This window comes from Cynoglossus semilaevis, chromosome 11 (genome assembly GCF_000523025.1).
Source record: "Cynoglossus semilaevis isolate Cse_v1.0 chromosome 11, Cse_v1.0, whole genome shotgun sequence".
NCBI classification, from domain to species: domain Eukaryota; kingdom Metazoa; phylum Chordata; class Actinopteri; order Pleuronectiformes; family Cynoglossidae; genus Cynoglossus; species Cynoglossus semilaevis.
The window spans coordinates 1,402,311-1,422,018 of NC_024317.1; the positions used below are offsets into that span (position 1 = coordinate 1,402,311).

General features: G+C 42.1%; 2 protein-coding genes across 5 annotated transcripts in view; both read right to left on the minus strand.

Moving 5' to 3' along the window:
• The window catches only part of oxtrb (oxytocin receptor b), a 9,484-nt gene extending 5,335 nt beyond the window's left edge, over positions 1-4,149 (minus strand). Inside the window, exons 1-2 of one of the 2 annotated variants that reach the window (XM_008319714.3) lie at positions 3,792-4,149; positions 35-142 (exon numbers count right to left, since the gene is read on the minus strand). The gene's annotated coding sequence lies outside the window, so the exon portion shown is untranslated. Of the gene's footprint in view, positions 1-34; positions 143-2,828; positions 3,548-3,791 lie in introns of those variants that run through there. The other variant, XM_017036334.2, reaches the window with a different exon arrangement.
• A 650-nt stretch (positions 4,150-4,799) lies between these two features.
• LOC103385738 (SLIT-ROBO Rho GTPase-activating protein 3-like) overlaps positions 4,800-19,708 on the minus strand; it is a 36,263-nt gene continuing 21,354 nt past the window's right edge. The window contains exons 3-22 of one of the 3 annotated variants that reach the window (XM_008319711.3): positions 18,469-18,631; positions 17,152-17,214; positions 14,608-14,799; positions 14,272-14,400; positions 13,940-14,161; positions 13,754-13,855; positions 12,982-13,179; positions 12,818-12,902; positions 11,914-11,941; positions 10,922-11,024; positions 9,786-9,846; positions 9,216-9,293; positions 8,736-8,870; positions 8,527-8,632; positions 8,212-8,439; positions 8,064-8,137; positions 7,798-7,978; positions 7,323-7,469; positions 6,926-7,238; positions 4,800-6,505 (exon numbers count right to left, since the gene is read on the minus strand). In XM_008319711.3, coding sequence (XP_008317933.1) covers positions 6,041-6,505; positions 6,926-7,238; positions 7,323-7,469; positions 7,798-7,978; positions 8,064-8,137; positions 8,212-8,439; positions 8,527-8,632; positions 8,736-8,870; positions 9,216-9,293; positions 9,786-9,846; positions 10,922-11,024; positions 11,914-11,941; positions 12,818-12,902; positions 12,982-13,179; positions 13,754-13,855; positions 13,940-14,161; positions 14,272-14,400; positions 14,608-14,799; positions 17,152-17,214; positions 18,469-18,631 — 3,073 coding nt within the window. In that variant the 3' untranslated portion in view covers positions 4,800-6,040. Of the gene's footprint in view, positions 6,506-6,925; positions 7,239-7,322; positions 7,470-7,797; positions 7,979-8,063; positions 8,138-8,211; positions 8,440-8,526; positions 8,633-8,735; positions 8,871-9,215; positions 9,294-9,785; positions 9,847-10,293; positions 10,325-10,921; positions 11,025-11,913; positions 11,942-12,817; positions 12,903-12,981; positions 13,180-13,753; positions 13,856-13,939; positions 14,162-14,271; positions 14,401-14,607; positions 14,800-17,151; positions 17,215-18,468; positions 18,632-19,708 lie in introns of those variants that run through there. The other 2 variants (XM_008319712.3, XM_025060489.1) reach the window with 2 other exon arrangements.

Below are 19,708 nucleotides of genomic sequence, written 5' to 3' on the forward strand. Positions count from 1 at the left end.
AGGTTAGAGTCAGAGAGTGACTGTTGGTTTATACCTGAGTGACTTCGTGGAAACCCCGGGGCGGCTGCACCAACACGCCGCTCTGTTGTTGTCGACCGCGGTGACCCTCACATGATCTGACGCCGTCGCAGCGGGAAAACCTCTGCAAGAGTCAAACAAATGTCACAACACAATTTGACTTTTTGACACCGGGTGGCGTTGACGAAGCGTCGGCCAAATCAGAGTCAGACGTGTCAGTGCTGAAAAGGCCGTCACTGTGAATTCTGTTGTTTGGTTTCTTGTCAAAGTGTCGAGTGGAAAAAAAAAAAAAAAAGTACTTTTACCCCGTCTTTTCTGCTTTATTTGCCCCGGCCCTGCTAATGTGAGTCATCTGTGTTGCCACCAGGGCAGTTACACGACACGAGCCGTGAGTAAAAACACATTTTTCAAACTTTATATAACAACAGGCTGTTGATGCAGCGGAAATAAAGATAAAACTGTGAAAATGCACTAGTGGCTTTGACTGATTTGATTTAGATTCAGATAAAATGAATTTTTATTTCACAGTCTAACAAAAACTATTGTTATATTTTATTTCATTACTTAAATTTTATACAAATTTCATTTCAACATATGACACATTTTCCTGATTTGCTGAAGTTATTACGGTCATTTTTTTCAAATTATTGAAACCTGCTGGTTTATTTACTTATCGTCTAAAATGCAAATGCAAGTTTTAAACTTATCTTTTAACACATTGTTTTTTAAATATTTAAATTTTGTTTGTCCTTTTAAGCTAATACACATTTACTTACATTTAAACTTTTATGCTACTGTACCTTTCTGTCATATTTCTATTATTTTTATTTTAAACATCTTAAACAAGTCCAATAAATCTGTTCCTTAGTTTAGATGAAAAGCTTTATTATTTTTACTAGTCACCAGTAAAAAAAGTTTTTATTTTTATTATTATTAAGATCAGATGAAAAGGTGAAAATGGAGAAAGGGTTTAAATCTCAGGGAACGGATTTAAAGGACGGGGAGGATTTTCCTGTTTGTGTTTCTCAGTGATGACAGATAAGAACTACAAACCACTTACCACTAATTAGCATTAATATCAAATTAAAAATGTTAATTCTGTCATCAAAGGTAACAAAGGCAGGTGTCAATCAAAGCCTCGTTCCTAATCTTTATATTAAACACAGACATTTCATCCTTGTTCGATCGTTTGTCAGATATGAACGTTAGCGCTGATCTGTCTGGTTGAGTTCGCTTCATGGGAAGTTGGATTATCCTGTAAACACAACGACCACATCCGACAGAAAAACACGACCTCTGTGAAACTGGACGCTGATCGAGAATTAAGTACAAAAAAAAATAAAGCCTAGACGTCATTAATTATTCCGGTAAAAGAAGCCGGGGGTTTGCCTTCTGTTTTCCCATGACTCGATCAAAAAAGAATAATATAAAGGTCAGTGACAAACACTGCACGGGGGTCAAAGGTTAGAAACAAATGAAATGAAAACCAAATGAACTCTCATCGTTTCCAGACCGTGAAGTGAAACAAACAATTAAAAACACGTTTGTCATTTTGTGACTGACTGTAGGGATTTGAACAGGAAACAAACAAAACTGTGTCTTAGTCTCAGTCAAATATTCTGCTGTTTCTACAACTGCAAATGTCACTAATCAGTTTAATCCAAAATGTTTTTGTTCTCTTCAGTCACTTGTTGCTGCGGCAAAAATTTTACAAATTTTAACATTTTATCTACTTATTTACTTGTTTTGTTGTACGATTATGCTAACGGCTAGTTTACAGCCAGACGTTTGATATGGTTGCTAACCAATACGCCCCATAGGGGGCAGTGCTCAGTTCCAGTTTAATCCCGCCAATGTCGATCAAATTCTCGTCCCTAGTTCCACCGTTACTGTTTTTTGTTGTTTTCATTCTACAGTACTCTTATTGACCACCATGAGCTAAATGCTGCTCATTACTGCCCCCACAATTTCCCGTGGTACTGCTCTGTCTCACTCATCCATCATCCATACTGTACATCAGTATTGTTGAACCATCCTTTTCATTTAAGCCAGCGTTGCCAAAGTGGAGGGTCAGGAACCCTAGGTGGTCTGACAATGGTCCAGTCCACAAAAAGGGGGCGCTGGCTTCAACTATAGAACCAACAGTAAAAAAAAAAAAAAACAGTAAAAATACCATCGGTCCAGTCCACAAAAAGGGGGCGCTGGCTTCAACTATGGTCCAGTCCACAAAAAGGGGGCGCTGGATTCAACTATAGAACCAACAATAAAAAAACAGTAAAAATACCATTACCCTCGTGTATAAGATGAATCCAACTGATCTTGGTAAGAAAACAAGACAAAAGAAGGTTTGTCCCTCTATGATTATAAATGTAATAAAACCACGTTTACAGCGGCCTCTTTGGTAGTAAATGGCTAGTGCAACGTGATACTTCAGGCTGTTGCAGTACATGTGGTCAGCATTACTTATCCGAGACATTTTATGAAACTCTGTCACGCAGTAAATCACAGTGGTTTGGACTCTGATAGAGATCTGGTTCCTCCAGGAGACCTGGGTGAGCCGCTGCTGCTGTTTTCTCTAAACTGCAAACTAATTTAAGATAACATCTGTGGACCACGCTCGTACGAGGACAGACAGAAACGCACTGACGGAGTGTTGCTGTGGAAAAATGTAAATGTACAAGAACAACACACAGCTGTGGAAAAAAATAAGGATGTTTGAATATTTACAGAGAAAACACCATGAACTTCAGTGTGGATTTCTGTTGCATTAGAGAGACGGATCTGCTGAACTGACAAAAGAACTCGGTCACCTGCGTGCTCACATCCACAGTGTTAGATAATGATGTGCCAGACTGTAGCGTGCAGAATCTCGACCACATTCCTGGAGCTATTACAGGACAAATCCTCCTGTTCCTCTGAATGTAAATATTTAGTAATGAGGTTAATACGGTTCTAAGAGACGTCGACTTCAGACGGAGCGCTGCCTCACAGGACATGGAGCTGAAAAATGTACAACACTCGTGTTTTTAAAATACAGCTACAACTTAAAACAACCATCCATCAAACTGGATTCATGGCCGTTTCTCATGCCACCACGTTTAGCAAGACAAACAACGCGTGCCCATATCAGCTCGCCAGCGCTGACAGGTGGCTGCTGATGGTAAAGGAAGGGACGTTTCCACAAGTCCACGTTTCCTTCAAATAATATCTGGGAAATCCGCTCCAAAATATGAAGATGTTGAGAGGAAAACAAAACGAGTAGTAAAAATAAATAAATAAAGTAAATAAAGTGAAATTATTTGACATTTATAATCACCTGGTAATTTAAAGTAGTATCGAAGTTAAACTCATTCTCAGTTTGTATGGTTCAGGACATTGTCTCCACCCAGAGGATACAAGTGGTAACTAAAACATTTTAAACCACACGATTATATAAAAGTTACCGTAAGAACAATTACCTGTGAAAAAACCCATACAGTTTAAATATTTGCTCTTTCGTCTATCATTAGTAGTATTTATGGTCAGAAAAGTCCAAAACGTAAGAACAATTACCTGTGAAAAAACCCCATATAGTTTAAATGTTTGCTCTTTCGTCTATCATTAGTCGTGTTTCTGTTCAGAAAAAGTCGAAAACAGACACTGTAAACTGTGGATGACATCTCCAATGTCCACTAGATGGCAGTTCACAACTGCAGTACAGTAAGGCATACACAGTACATAGTTTTTCAACTATTTTTTCAAAAAAGGGAAGAAATAATAATAAAAAGACTTACCCTCACATTTCGAGGTAACTTATACTACATGTAGACAGATATGTTACTGAACCGGTATCGGAATTCGAATGTAACCGCGAAAATGGAAGATAAATACGTCACGTGTTTGTTTTGTTTTGTGCAGTTGTATAAATATGTTTGTGTTTCCTTCTTCTTTAATGGATTTAATGGAAACACGAGGCGGTTTATCGTCTGGCCTGAAAACTGTTTTTATCTGTTAGAGTAGATTTAGTTTTTACCATGTTGCTACAGGATTAGCCAGACGAGCCACACCGGTGCTGACGTCACCAAGGGGTGTCCTGTAAACTGCCGTTTTTAAAATATCACGCCATTATTTTATTTTTTTTAACTTTATTTTAGATTTCCAATGTCAACTAAACAACCGGTATGAGATTAATGAAACTAATGAGTCGTGGAGTGAGTTTTATCACTCGTTTTTGTCCCGCTTGTGTGACTTTAATTTTGCATTTTACATTATTTAATATACGAGAAAAAAAAGACTTCCCGCGAGACTTCATGTATTTTTTATTGTTCTGTTAATATTTGTACAAAAATCTACACACTATAGTGATGATATTATATCCTGTTTTCTATCATACAGTGTTATATACACAAGTATCGATAACAGTAAATATTCATTCAAATGTACCTGTTACACCTTAGAGATATATTCATCATTCTTATTGGACAAAAACAAGAAAGAAAGAAAAAAAATGCATCTTAGACATTATATAACGTGCTTTGTCACGTTTCAGCACAAGTCCATTATCATGAAGCACAGAACCTACAGATACAGCACGGTTTGATCGGAGTGCATCAGTCCATCAGGAGGTCTAAACTGAGGTAACTAACTGTGATCTCTGGTACTTTTTCTAAAACTCATCAGTTCATCGTCAGAGTAATGAAAATATGGCTTTCTCTAAAATATCTTTTTTTCTTCTCTTGTTATCACAAATAAAATAAAAATGATTTTGTGTGATTTTGTTTTATTTTAAGCACCAACAGTCATTCTTTTTTTCTACTGCTACCAACCTACAGGTGAACCCAGGCTAACAGACGCTAACTTTTTTTTTGTTTTGTTTTTAAATCACCTCTTTGTGAAGATTAGCTACATTTCTGTTTGATATCAATGTATTCAGATATTTGTACGACGTTGTCTATTACTGCTGTGGAATGTTTGTAAAAATATGAATGGACAATTTACATAAACCTCATATCATATATGTATATATATATATAATGTCAAACTCTTAGTTTTTTTTTTTACAGGAATGTATGTATATCTTCTGTACTGCCCCTAGTGGCCTTTATTGAGAATTGCATGTATTCCTAACACTGGCACACACACCAAGTAAAAATGCCTGTCTGTTCTGCAGACTCTAGGTAGTTGTCATTTTTTATTACAATAGAATAGTGGTTCTCAAACTATGGTAGCTGTACCACTGGTGGTCCATGTCCTCTCTGTAGTGGTCGCCACTGAATAATATGAAGGTAATTTAAGTGCCAGTTTTAGTGACACCTCATTGTCCAGTGCAACTTGTGGCAGATAGAAATTTAATTACCGTATTTTCCGGACTATAAGTCACACTTTTTTTTTCATCCTTTGGCTGGGTTTGCGACTAATACTCAGGTGCTACATATATATTAAAATATATAATTTAACGTTTGTTATTTTCACACTGACAGCCGCTAGAGGGCACTGATGCGACTTATAGTCCTGAAAATACGGTAGCCATAAACTCCCTCCCTTGTACACATGCTTGTGCTGCTGCTGTATTTGTATTTTATCTTGCTCATACAGGTAGTACGTGGAGAGACAAATACTTTTTTTTTTTAAATATGAAAACCACCGTGAGTTTGACGCTGGCAGGGTTTCATAAAACGTTTCTTTGAAACATTTCCAAACTCAAAAACACTTCATAAATCTGACGTTTCAGCGTCAGATGAAAAATAAACAAAGATTTGTTTTATTCCAGTGCATCCCTTTGTTTTCATTCCAGCATTTTTTTTAAATAAAAATCAGTCTCCTGTAGTGTTTGAACCCTCATCTCTGTGTAACATGTTATTCTGGTAATAGTTAACTATAGTATATTGTTTTGTTCACTAGTAAAGTTAAACCGTGGCCATGAACCAGTGGTTTCCTTCCCAGGACACAAACCAGGTTAGTGGTAAAGTTCTAGTTTATTTATGTTTATTTTTAAGGAATTAAACGACCGTTTCACCGACACCTGACTTGTGACAGAGGGGAGTTACATGTTACCTTGTTTGTCTGAGGAGGAGGAGGAGGTGGAGGGAGACGGGGAAGGAGCTTTAGGGAAGACCCGTTCAGTGGGGGTAATACCTGGACTACCCAGGCCGGAGGAACTGGAGCTGCTGGAGCGATGCGGTCCGTGTCCTGGCCCGATCACCGGAGCCGGTCGCACGGGCCTGACCGGCGGCGGCCGCAGTGGAGCGCTGGGTCTGCGTGCTGAAAGAGCAGGTTTAAAAGTGGTTAAAGTCTCGGAGGAGGAGGAGCTGCTGCTGCGCCGCTGGGCAGCGTCAGGGTCCCGGATCACCATGGTGTGCAGCGGGCTGCTCAGGGGGTCCTGGGCTGCGGCGGGGTGTTTCAGAGGCTCCAGAGTGTCCAGAACCACATCAGGAGCATGTTTGGCTACATTCTGTCTCTCCAGCTCCCGCAGCTCATGGAGCGCCGTGTTCATCGTTTTCTCGATGTCCTTAAAACAAATTAAATCAGATTTTAAAAAATCTCAACAGATTAGTAACTCGTAGGGCTGTGTATCGGCACGAATCTGGCGACACGATACATATCACGATACAGAGGCAACAGTACGATATACTGCGATATAATCAGCACAACCCTATTTTGAGGGGTTTTTTTAAATAATTTAATTTATTTTTACTACAGGTTTTCCATCTATCTGGTGTTGGTGTTATTTATGAAGATTTATCTAATAGTTTTCCATCTATCTGGTGTTGGTGTTAATTATGAAGTTTTATCTAATATACTTGTACTTGTTTACATGAAAACAAATGGGAAAAAACACAGACTTGTTGCTATTTATAGGTAATTATGTCATGATCCACACCCCTGGATTAGGAACAAAACATTTTCTCCTGATCAACGTCCGTCTCACCTCTGCCAGAGCTTCGGCCTCCAGAGCCTTGTGGTCGCCTAAACTTGCATGTCGCGTGGAGCTGGGCGACGACCGCTGAGAGTGGGCGTCGACGAAGGCCTTCCTGTCGGGGTGGTTGATGGAGCCCGCGCTGCCAAAGGTAGTGAGACGTCGTTTCTCCGGACTGTCTGTGATGCCTTTGCTGACAAGCAATTTGTGTGGGCTGCAGGGCCGCGGCATGACCCTGGGGGGCTGATCTGCAGCCCTGGGGGGGCTGTGAGTGTCGATGTTCCTGTGGCGAGGCACTGCCGCTCCGTCTGATCGCACTCTCACCCTAGCAAAGCAAAAAAAAAAAAGTCAGTGACCTCTACGGATAAATCTGGTCTGATTTCCTCACTCAGGTCACACCGAGGCTCACCTTCCCAGTGCCGCTCCGTAACGGTGCTCCGCTGCGTGATCACTCAGTGACTGACCGTCATTCCGAACTGAAGTTCTGTCCTCACGGTGGGAACCGCTGCTGGCCTCACTGTCCGTCCTGGGGACGCTGTCTGAGAAGGCGTCATCCCTGGTACAGACAGCAGAGGGCAGACTGAACTCTCGGACTCAAAAGCGTCAAAATGATCATATCCAAATTCACGTAATTGGTTTGAAAACTATTATTTATTCATTGCAAATTATTTTTTTCTTTATTCGTCGATGTGCAGTGACAGGAAGAACAATTAGTTGATTAAAAAAAAACAATTAATCATGTCTTAAAAATTAAGACACGATTAGAGCCAATTCGATTTTTTTTTTCATACAGAACAGTTTCTTTTACACTCATTAAATCATAACTCTGACAGAACATTGATAAACAACATATTTATCAACTTTGAGTAACTCGTCCGACTCACATGTCCTGCACCACAATGTACTGATGTGGAATCAGACCGTCCACCCCGTTGTGCCGACCCTCCCACCAGTCTTCAGAGGCCCGCAGGTACAGCAGCAGGGAGGCTCCCTTCTTGAACGACAGCTCTCGGGCGCTGCGGCCCACGTAGTCAAATTTGGCTATGGCCTCGATCTGTTCCACCTCTGCAACGGAACCGTTTACTGTTACTGTTACTGTTACTGTCTGCCGACACTCTGTTCACGTACAGCGTCACAGTCGGTGACTCACCTTCATCACTGGTGTTTGGACCAGTACCGTTGTCGACCTCATCCAGAGCTCCAGGTTCACTGTGGGGGCTTTCACTGATGACAAAAATAAAAAGATAAATAAATAAAACGATGTAGAGTAAAAAATATGCCGTTGGGGTGATACTTACCAGTACTCTTCTCCACCGGTCATGCACTTCTCATACACAGGTCCCTGCAGCTCTCGCTGTGTTGGGAAGATGACCTCGTGGTGGATGATGACGGTCTTGATGACCTCGTTCACGTGGGCCTGACAGGACACGGGGTCCTGGTTATCTGGGATGGGCATCAGTGTGGGGCCAAAGCAAATGGCCAGGTTGTAGGGGTCCATCATGTTCTCATCGCTGTACTGTGACAGACTGAAGAGGCAGAAGTTACGGCCGGTTTATTACTGTTTTCGGAGGTGGCTACGACAGGACCGACCGACCGACCGACGAGGAACTCACTGGTTAAGGAAGGCGAACAAGTATCTCATGACGATGACCACGGGTCGCTGCAGAGTCACGATGATCTGATGAAGGTGATGAGCTCGTTCTGCTCCCATGTCAAGTTCTGAAGTTAGAAAAACAGACATAGAAATGTAGAGTAAATACCAGGGAAAATATCCCTGGTAAACACAACACTTTCTGTTCACTCGTATTCCTGGAAAACTCACTGGTGGTCGATATGAAGTCAAGGAAACGCTCTTTAGGGAACAGTGAATTCTCCAGGCCCCTGAAGTAGAGCTTCAGAACGCCGGCCACAGAGTTGATGTCATGATCAGCCTGATCATCCACCAACGGATCCTCTCCTACACACACATACACACACATTAAAAACCCCGGTCATTTCACACACACACACACACACATTAAAAACCCCTGTCATTAATCACTTAGTGTCATGAAACGTTGCCACTGATGAATTTCACGATACATTTGACTTAAACAGCCTGGTAGTTCTGTTTCATGGTTAGATAGAAACCCTATGTATTATTCATCTCCAGGGGTTCACATGCACATTAGCGGAGAACATGTGACGTCCCGGCTCTTTAGCTGCACTTTCCAGCCCAGCAGGAGACACTGTGGCTTTTGAAGTGGGTAAAACGTGATTTAAAATCAATCCAGAAATGAGGGCAGAGCGTTCTGGTACCAACCTCGTTCAAATGCATTTTTAATATCATTGACTTCGACCTGGGAGCCTGGAACTCGAAATATACCCTGCTGCTGCAGACCTGTGGAGAGAGCATAAATCTGAGGTCATCGACATCACACACACACACATACACACACACACACGGTATAAAAAGACACAACCATTACATTCATTTATGTGGTGCGTTTACAGGAAAAGAAAAGCCGTCGGTGATAATAAATAAACCAGGTTATAATAGAAGTCAAAGAGCAGCATTAGCTGCAGAACATTACTGTATCACAGCATCTAATGGCCATGGCATCTGTGTTTACAGCACCCCCTGCAGGGGAGTAAGGGATTTGTTAACGGTCAGTGAGAATTCCTGTAGCGACTTCTTGAAGTCACACTTTAAAAACGATCTAAATTCCTGACACATCTGTGTATTTTCTGTTATCAGTTAATTATGAGACCCAGGTTGTCAAACATACGGCCCGCGGGCCAAAACCGGCCCTCTGGGAGGTTCAATCCGGCCCGTTTAAGGATTTTTGAAAGCAAAAAAATAAAAAAAATAAAATGCACAAACATTACCTACCGTACAGATTGATGTATCGGACGCAGCTCTCCACCACCACTGGTATGGCCTGACCCGAGTCCTTCGCACCAGAAAGAGTCACACAGATATACATTAATTAAAAAAATTACCAGTCAAACTGGAGTAAATTAATCTAAAATAAAATGGAATAAAGACAGGAGAGCAGGTGTGAGCGCTAAATGAATGAACTTTAGAGTCATTCATGTGATGCAGTGACTAGAATGCCAGCAGGACACGGGCACAGAGGTATGTGCTGGTTAGCAACTAGGGCTGCAACGAATGCTTCTGTTCACAGTTGAGAATCAACTGAGTTGTTTTAGCTTTGAGTTGTTTTTCTATTGAGGAAACTGTGGAAATCAATCAATCAGAGTTGAGGACAAAGAAACCAAAACAAATCTGAATCTGTGGACTATCAAACACACAGTGGTTCATCAGTCGTCCATTGGTTGCAGCCCTAAGGTGAAGTGAGTTTAGTGTGATGAACCCATCCCGCTGTGAGACTAAGTACCTGACTCCTGGCACGGACATTCCTCCTCCCTCTGGGCACAGAGCAGTAAGGCACGTAGACAAAGGAAGAGAGGCAACAACAACAACAACAAGAACAGAACCACAACAGGTTAGTAGGAGGGCGAGAGAGAGTGAGAGAGAGAGTGAGAGAGGGGGGGGTCTGGGCTGAGAGCAACGCCAAAGCATCGTGGCTAAGGAGGGAGACGTGAAAGTGTTTATCGGGGAGGGGGGGGGGATGCTAATTAAGCATTTTTTCAAAGCTGAATCCTACTGTTGCACTTTTTTTTTAAATTTTTGTTTTTGGAAATAGTAAATACTCCTGACATGAATTTACTGCCCCCTTATGGCTGTGTGTATATTTGGAAACACGGCCAAAAAAAAATTCTCTCTCTGAAGGCTGACGTTTGTTGAAAGTCAAATCCATGTGGTGTAGTTTGTTAAAATCCAACCACTGTTTCGTCAAATTTAACTTTTCTAAAAAAAACAAAAAACAAATGAAGGCAAGGAAACGAAAAAGACAAGGCAAGTGAAGGCAGTGCAGGGGTGAGGCAAAATCTGGGTAGAAGGGTGGTCAGAAGCCAAGAGAGTCCCCCAGGTCCACGGACAGACAGAGCACAGATGGCCGGTACCTGAATGAACGCCTCCAAATTGCCGTTAAACAGCTTATGGGTAAAAATGGAGCGAGGTCTAGACTTCCGCATTCTCTGGGGTTTAGGGGGAAGAGTGGGGGGCCTGGGGAGACGGTGGGGTGGATGTACGGTTGGTACAATTCAAATGAATGAATTATTAATAATGCAGATGCACAACTGAAAAGTACAAACGTTTGTGACACATCGCAGTGAGAACAAAGCAGAACAGTTGGTACATTTCCATAATCTGTCAGTTCCTAACGTCCACCTCAGTCTGGACTCAGTCGTGTTTCTGCACAACCTTTTAGCATTTGGCTTAAAACAGTCTCAGGAAACAGTATTTAATACAGTAATCCTTCGACCAAGCTCCAAAAAAATAATATAGTTTATTTACCGAAAGAAAATAAATAATAATAATAATAAATATAATAATTTCCTCCTCCTTTTCTTAGTAAAGACCATTTTAACTAATTTGCAAAAAAAATTAGTTTTTCTTTTTTCAGCGCAGCGCTAGTTAGTCAGAAAAGACGATTTTTACCTTAGCTTAGGCTAATTCGATGCTAAGTATGCTAAGCTAACTAGCTTTGATTTTTCAGTACTTAAACTGTAGTTTTGTTAGCATGAAAGAGCTCATTTGTCATTGTGACAGCTCTCCTGTCGCAATCACGTGGATGATAACGACTGTGAGACATAATCATTGAAGAAAAATGATTATCTGACTGCATTAAAAAAAGTAAAAATGACAGAAATGTGTCATTAATCATGTGAACCTGACCGGTCAATACCTGTTATTCTGTGGTGAAACATCTGTCTCTCTGACGTTTCATTTCTTAGTTTTAATAGATTCAGGATTTAATATTAAAATAGAAAAAAAAACTCCTAAACTGTCAACTGTCCCCAGTCTGAGAGAAGAAATGAAACTAAACTTTCTTTCCACACAAACAGATCAATAATCATCACTTTGTTTATTTTAACCTCTCTGTACACCTTACCTGGTTGTTCCATATTCAGCCCTCTCTCCTAAAAAAAAATAAAAAAAAAAAATTTACAAAAAACTCCACGTTTACAGTCACAAGTCAGCGGCACGGTTGGGTGTTCAGTGACTAAACATGGCCAGCAGATGGAGACATATAAGCCTATCAGGAGAAAACATCAACTCGGTAGAGGACTCACATGGCTGCATTTGACTCACTGCCAGTGCAGTGGTCATTTAGCGGTCACCCTAGAAACGGCACCAGAGCCCCAGGAGGGCAGGGCCAGTCTACTGGCTCTGTGGGGCAGAAACGTAACCAGGGGCAACAATGGAAGGAGGCTGGGGGAGCTGCTCTGTAGACTGTGATAATCTCATACGATCCGCTCAAACGGCTGAGGCCTCACATTAACTCAGGAACCGTTTGTCTAGAAACACTGAACACAGTTCACCCAGCTGTGAGGAAACTGCCTCAGGGCACGGAAACTGCCCCAGGCCACGGGAATAAACACCAGGACATGGAGCTTCACTGGCATTTGAGGAATTATTTTTCCTAACCTCATTTTTTCCCCCCATAATTTTCTCCTCTCATCTCCTCCTTCCTCGTCTGTATTTGATTGCACTTTTGAATCTTTCATTGTTTTTATCTGACGTGTCGATGTTGTCATCTCATTTCATCTAATTTTTTAATTAAAATTTTCTTTCAATTAGATCAATTGTTATAATCTTTATATCATTTCTGCTGTGGCTATTTTTCATGATTTTTATCATGTTTTTTTTTTCATCTCGTCTACATGTAATTTGCAGTTTATATCCTTTTTTTATACCAAAAAAACCATATATAAGTCACGCTGAAGTATAAGGCACACTAGTGCCCTCTAGCGGCTCTAACGTTTGGTCAACAGAACTTGGTGACTTTGTCTCACCTTCTCCCAACGTCTGCTTCAGGAGGTCGTGCTTGGCCTGAAGCTTCACGATCAGGTTGCTGCCGTTCAAGAACTCCTTGTATTTCTACGAGTGAAGCGCAGAAAGTAAAAAACCACGTCGTGGTTTTTAACGTTCTCTAGTCCGGGTTTGTCCAAAGACTCACTGAGAAGTAGAAACCCTCCGTCTCCTGCTGATTGGCTCGTCTCTTGGTGATGTTGGCCTTGCTCATGTAGGAGTCGGAGGAGGCCGACTTGACCGACTCTGTGGACTGGCTGTGCTGGAAGGCCTCGGAGACGTCGAAGTCCTCCACGGTCAACATGTCCTGCAGGGTCTGCATGGTGGCGTCGAGGGTCTTCCTCACCTTAGAGTGAAGCAGCACCATGACCATCACCAAACAGTTCTACGGTTCTACAGGAACATCCTGAGTCGTCACCACAGCAGTTTGACTGACACACCGTTAGCGGAGTAATTCACTTCCTGTCTGTGACGTGAATGATTTAATGGTTTCCTTTCCCTCCGTTCTTAACAGGAAGTGAAGGATGTACTTCACTACTAATGACTGACAGGAAGTGACACGTTCTGAGGAACCTGAGTAGGTCTGGGGTGAATGAAAAGCTGAGAGAACGATGCAGCTGCTCTGCCATCGTAAAAAAAAAATTCAAAATAAAACATCTTCTAGACTTTTTTCTGTTTGTGTCAGAGTCCGAATGACCTTTGACCTGTTGTTTTGAAACATTGAAAAATTATCTTTGAATGAAAACAGTGAAGGGATATGACTGGATTCTTCTAGAATGAAGTACATTAGTAAAACTGAAGTACTTTTTCTTTTTTCTCCCACTGTGACCGGTTACCAAATGACCCACGGACCGGCACCTGCCCCCAGACCAGGGGTTGGGAGCCCCTGTTCTAACGACCACATTAGCAGCGTAACTCACCTCCTCGTTTTCTATCTTCAGCGTGGCCAGGCGAGACTGCAGCTGCTGGTAGCGCATCAGCAGTTCTGTCTGAACCGGCTGCTGAGCGCTCACCTGACACACCTGGGACGACAGAGGCCCGCGTTCGTTACCATCCTGATTGAACGTCATCAGACTCAGACAACAACTGTCCGTCCGGCGACTCACCTCGTCGCCCATGTGAGGCTGGTAGTCGAAGCGTGCCGGAGGACAGAAGATCTGACTGTGCGTGTCCATAAACTTCAGCTTGTCCCCTCTGATGTCCATCGCATCTACGGCGCCCTCTAGGAGGTCCAGACCCTCATGACGGGAAGTCTCCAGGCTGTACTCAGCAGACAGGTAGGTTCTCATGGTGCGAGCCAGGCTGGCATGAAATCCCAGGTCGCAACACTGAGAAGGAAGGAAGAAAAACATGATCATTATCGACCGGTACCGATTCTGCAGAGACGGTTCTGGGACAAACGGATGTTCGACATCGACATCAGAGTGCATTAACTCACGTCTATCATATCTGAGACATCGTGGATGTAGTACTTGGCCACCAGGGCGTTGGTCGCTGCCAGATTGAGGAGATAATCGTTGCGGGCCTTGGTGCACTTCAGCTTGTTCTCCGAGTACTTGGCCTGTCTCTGGAGTGGGACGCAGCATTAAAACTGGATTATGTTAAATGGATTTCCTAATGCATCAAAGAATGCATTACAATGATAAACACATTTAATCTGATATGATCGGCCCATGTCACGCTAGCACAGAGAACGACGGCTCTCACAGGAAGTCGTTTTTTACCGAACACAGAGTTAGATCTGACTGGAATCATCATCAGTACCAGAACTGACCTTCTCCTTCATCTTCTCCATTTTCTTGACGGAGCTCCGCCGTTGTGAGCGTTCGTCGTGACCGTACCGCAGCAGGCCGGCGCTGATGTCGTTGGTCTTGCCGATGTGCTTTTCCTCCTGTTTTTCCGCCTCCTTCAGTTTGTTCTCGGCGCTGAGACTCTCGCTGTGGTACATGTGGTAGGTTTTCATCACCTGAGGGTTAACGCAACAGAGTCAGGGTCTGTTTTTTTGAAAAAAAATTTTCTTGAAAATTTTTTTTTTGAAAAAATTTTTCGAAAAAATTTTTTCTTGAAAATTTTTTTTTGAAAAAATTTTTTTTCTTGAAAAAAATTTTTATGAAAATTTGTTTTCTTGAAAATTTTTTTTCTTGTAGTTGTCTCATGATTTCAGTAGTTGCTACAGCAAATGATTGATTTCCATCTCTCCCTGTTCTCTGCATCTCCTACTCTGACTCCAACTATCTGCATGTCCTCCCTCACTGCATCCATATATCTCCTCTTTGACCTTCCTCTCTTTCTCCTACCTGGTAGCTCCATCTCTAACATTCTTCTACCAACGTATCCAGTTGTCCCTCCTCTGCACATGTCCAAACCATCTCAATCTGGCTTCTCTAGCTTTTTCTCCTAACCTTCCTGTCTGTGTTGTCCCTCTAATGACCTCATTCCTGATCCTGTCCAGTCAGACCGACAGAAAAAAAAGGTGAAGTTGAGGCGAAAAGTTCGACTCAGGTCTTGAATCCATGAAGTTCAGACGTAGCTCCGCCCCCTCTCCTGCTTCAGGGTGTGAACAACAACATGGCCGACATCGGGTGAATTTTAATCCACTCTGTGGCAGCAGTTTCTACTGTAACAGCCCGGGTTGAGTTACACGGTGCTCTGTGTCAGGGAACGAAGACTTGACCTTTGACCTCTCCACTGCATCACTGACTTCCTTCTTCTTAACATCAGAACAAAACAACATATATACCAATCTAATTATGTACATTTAATATGTAACTGCCCATGTGGCGTGTACTACTTCAAAGCCTAATGGTACATTTGTACAGTACTACAGTAATACTTCTGTGGAAAAAACTGATGACGGGCTTTTAATAATGGATGGATCCACGAGTGAGAAAAAAAAAATCAATATTAGCAGCGCAGCAAAGTGCAGTATGATGTTACATGTAAGGATTTCTTTCCTCATGTAGTACAGTACAGTACTGCATGTACAAGAGTCAAAGACAGGAAGTACATTCTGAAGTTAAACACATTTATTCTCCTTATCTTATCCATCTCGGAGTAATTTGATTATTTAGTATTATTATATTATTAGTGGTAGTTGTAGTAGTCGTTGTAGTACCGTATTCTCTGGACTATAAGTCGCACTTGGTTTCATCCTTTGGCTGGGTTTGTGACTTATACTCAGCTGGGACTATAATTTTATATGTTCATTTTTTTTCCACACTGACAGCCGCTAGGGGGCACTCTAGGCTTGTGTACCAGTATCTGCTACTCCTGTACCACTGAAAAATACATGTTCGTTATTGCTAGAGGGCACAGTTTTTGTCTTTGCTAGAGGGCACTGGTGTGACTTATAAATGTTTTGTTCTTCTTTATTGCACAGTTTTTGTCTGGTGCGACTTGTAGTCCAGAAAATACGGTATTTGGTCACAGTAGCAGATACTGGTACACAAGCTTAGAGCGCCCTCTAGCGGCTGTCAGTGTAAAAACAACTAACATATGAAATTATATATTGTAATAAATGTGGCGAACCCAGCCAAAGGATGAAGAGAAGTGTGACAATACAGCACTCAGGGATTTATCCCACATCGTTGCCTTGAGTTTCTGAATCCAAATTTAGCGTCGACGTCTTTCTCTTCTAACTTTAGATTTGTCAGAATCGTGTTCTGCTGAAGACTGCGGCGTACAACAATACATTCCTACAGTGACTTTCTTTTTTTTTCTGCCCCTCTGCAGCATCGACTGCTGAGTCTGCCTGAAGGTGGTGTCAAAAAGCTCCTTCACTTCAGAAACTCCCAGCAGGAGTAAGAACGTGGATGTGTTCCTGTCCTGACCTCAGGAGACTGAACTGCTGAGAAGGCACATCTGCTGAGAGCAGCGTCCGACCAGCTGCTTCACCGGTCACAGATACGACGACCGTGTCAACGCCGTCCTGTACTTCACATTTGGACCTGTAGGCTGCACTCTATGTGACTTAAAGGGTGACACGATCTTGACCTTGAACCAACCAACTCTTTTGTGAAGTCAAGAAAAGTTTGACAGGATGCACTGCAAATACTAAATACTAGAGCACAGTTTGTACCCAGCTAATTCACCTCATTGCTGCTAAACGTGCTGCTAGCACATTGCTAACATGCTACAGCGGACATGCTACCATAACAACAACACGCTACAGGCGTTTTTTTTTTAAAGTAAGTGGAAAATCATTCACATCCAAATGTTTTCTGTAATTTATGAGTTTGTTTGTTTTTTATCAAGTCACAGTCAGTACAAGAAATAAGTTAAAGTCGACTGACCAACAGAAACAGACGGTTGTACTCACGGTGTAGAGCTCGTTGGTGACTTTCACCAACTCTTCGTGCATTTGAACTCCGATGTCTTTGCTCTGTGAAGGAGAAAACAGTTTTCATTTCAGACTGTAATGACAGATAAATCACAATTTGGAAATCTTGGCCGAGATATTTTCCTCTTTTTTTGGGGGTAATAGATACGTCAGAGACACAGGAAGTGAAATGCTGCCGTTACACTGCACCAGAGAAGGTGTTATACAATAGGCAGAGCAGACAGAAATAGAAAAGAGCAGCAACTGCAGAGTGGAAGCTTTAGCTCAGTTACAGGGAACAAGATTCAGCGATGAAAACAACACGTCCTGCGACAGAGTCACCGCCCGCTGGAGATCGGCAGAGAAAAAATCCTCTCTCGCCCGCTGGAGATCGGCAGAGAAAAAAAAATCCTCTCCGGACGACAGAGGCCGTGCATTTTTACGATGCCGTTCTTGCAGCGGTCTTTTAGATTCGAATCAACGTGATCGTGCCGCAGGGGAAATTTCAGTCCGTCTTTGGAAATTCTTCATTTCCCAACAACACAGACTGTGTTTCTGGTGACGTGCCACGGCAGTAAATAAATGCAGTAGGAGACAGAGTTTTCCTGCAGGCGGTTGTTGAGCCTCGGTGTCTGTGCTGCTGCTGGACCGTTCCATTCTCATCAAGACTTTCTTTGTGACAGCCCAGAGCCCCCTAGAGGGCATAAATTACACCGGACTCCTGCTGCTGTTAGATGATACTGATCTATGATCCTCGGGGCAGATTCTTCAACTCGGTCCATAAACCTTAGAACCTTCACTGCTTTAAAACGGACCGCGCGCTGATGGGACGGTTATACAGTCGTATTTATCTCAACTGAACAACAGATAGAGAGATATAAACCGATATTATATGGTGGTGCAGTGGTGCAGTGGTGGTGTTTATCTGAACAAACCACTGTATGAGTTCCTGGCACCAGCATTCTGCAAACAAACCCCTGATTATTAGAATAGATTAATAAAATGAGATGCAATGCTGCCATCTAGTGGCTTTCACTTTCATATACAACCGTTTATCCCCAAAACTATTTTAAGAGGATACAGCCGTTCATCCCCAAAACTATTTTAAGGGGAACACATCATTTGACGAAACCCAGGTATTGCATTTTCAGTTTCATTACCAGAGGAAAAAAAAAACGATAACGATTCTTACCAATATTACATAATTATGCTAATATCGATCGGGCGATATTATCGGACATCCGGTTTAAGTCGACTGTTAGCGCGGCTACATCGGTGACGCTCACTGGGGAAAATCCACTTTATTCACATTCTGACCTTTTTGAAAAGTCTGATGACATCCTCGCCCACGTGGGCCAGACGGACAATGACGTTGTTGTTGTAGATGTCACTGAGAGTGGCGTGGTCTCTGCTCTCCCGTCTGGTCTGCTCCAGGACCAGATACCAGCAGTTGACGGTGGACAGGAGGTTCTGGTCCTTTCTGAGGAAGAAATTAATAAAAAAAAAATTTTTTAAAAATCTGTGAAAATGTATATTTTGTTTCCTTCCTGAACAGCTCAGGCTGCTCGTACGTTAAAGCAGCTCTAATTGTTTGATGAATATTCGACTGACGCTGACGACGACGATGACTCAGGACGTGGAGCAGCGGAGGCCGAGATCCTCACAGAGAAAACCGTTTTTCAGGGTGAGAGTCTTTGCCAAGGTCGCGGCCTAATTACGATTTGAAAAAGTCCATTAACTGTTGGACAACGTAGATAAAAACGTCCTCAAAGGTTCGTCGTGTCTCATGATTCTGGACAACGTAGATAAAAACGTCCTCAACGATTAGTTTTTAAACGTCTGACTCGTGTTTCTGTTGAGTCTTAACACAAAACTGAAATTTGAAAATGGCTTTTGTTGTCGGTTCAAAAATCAATTAGAAAAAAGCTACAGAGACAACGTGGACATTTGGTCAGGTGTGATTATTAGTGACATCAGAGCTGCGGGGGCAGAGGTTCGACTCCAACTGTTACACTGACGTCCAGTTGACCAGACATGAGGACAGAAGGATTATTAGTTATACAATAGTATAATATATGACATCATTGTTATATATATATACAAGAAAGACATATATGTACATATATAACATATATGTATATATTTATGTGTGTTTTTTTTACCATAAATTCAATTTTAGTCTTAGTCGTACGTAAATGTCTTAGTCGTATGTAAATATAAATAATTTTTTGGGGGTTTTTTTAGAGTCAACTTATTCAAATAGTGGCCCACAGACAACTTCAGAGTGGTCCAGTTTGGCGCCCCCTCCAGCCTCCAACCACAATTACACTGAAAACTGTACAGCCCAAACGTCAGGCTCCAAGTCGATAAGTTCAGTTTATGGTCGGAAACTCTGTCCGCACTGAATTTGAAACTGAATAAAAACCAGTTTTAGAGAATTATTATTTGATAAACATCTGTGACAGAAACTGATTCATATCGTTGTCCTTCCTCTGAACCACAGACGACTTCTGTTTTACTCCCTGTGTGAAACCAAGACGGGGGTTTGTGTTTGATA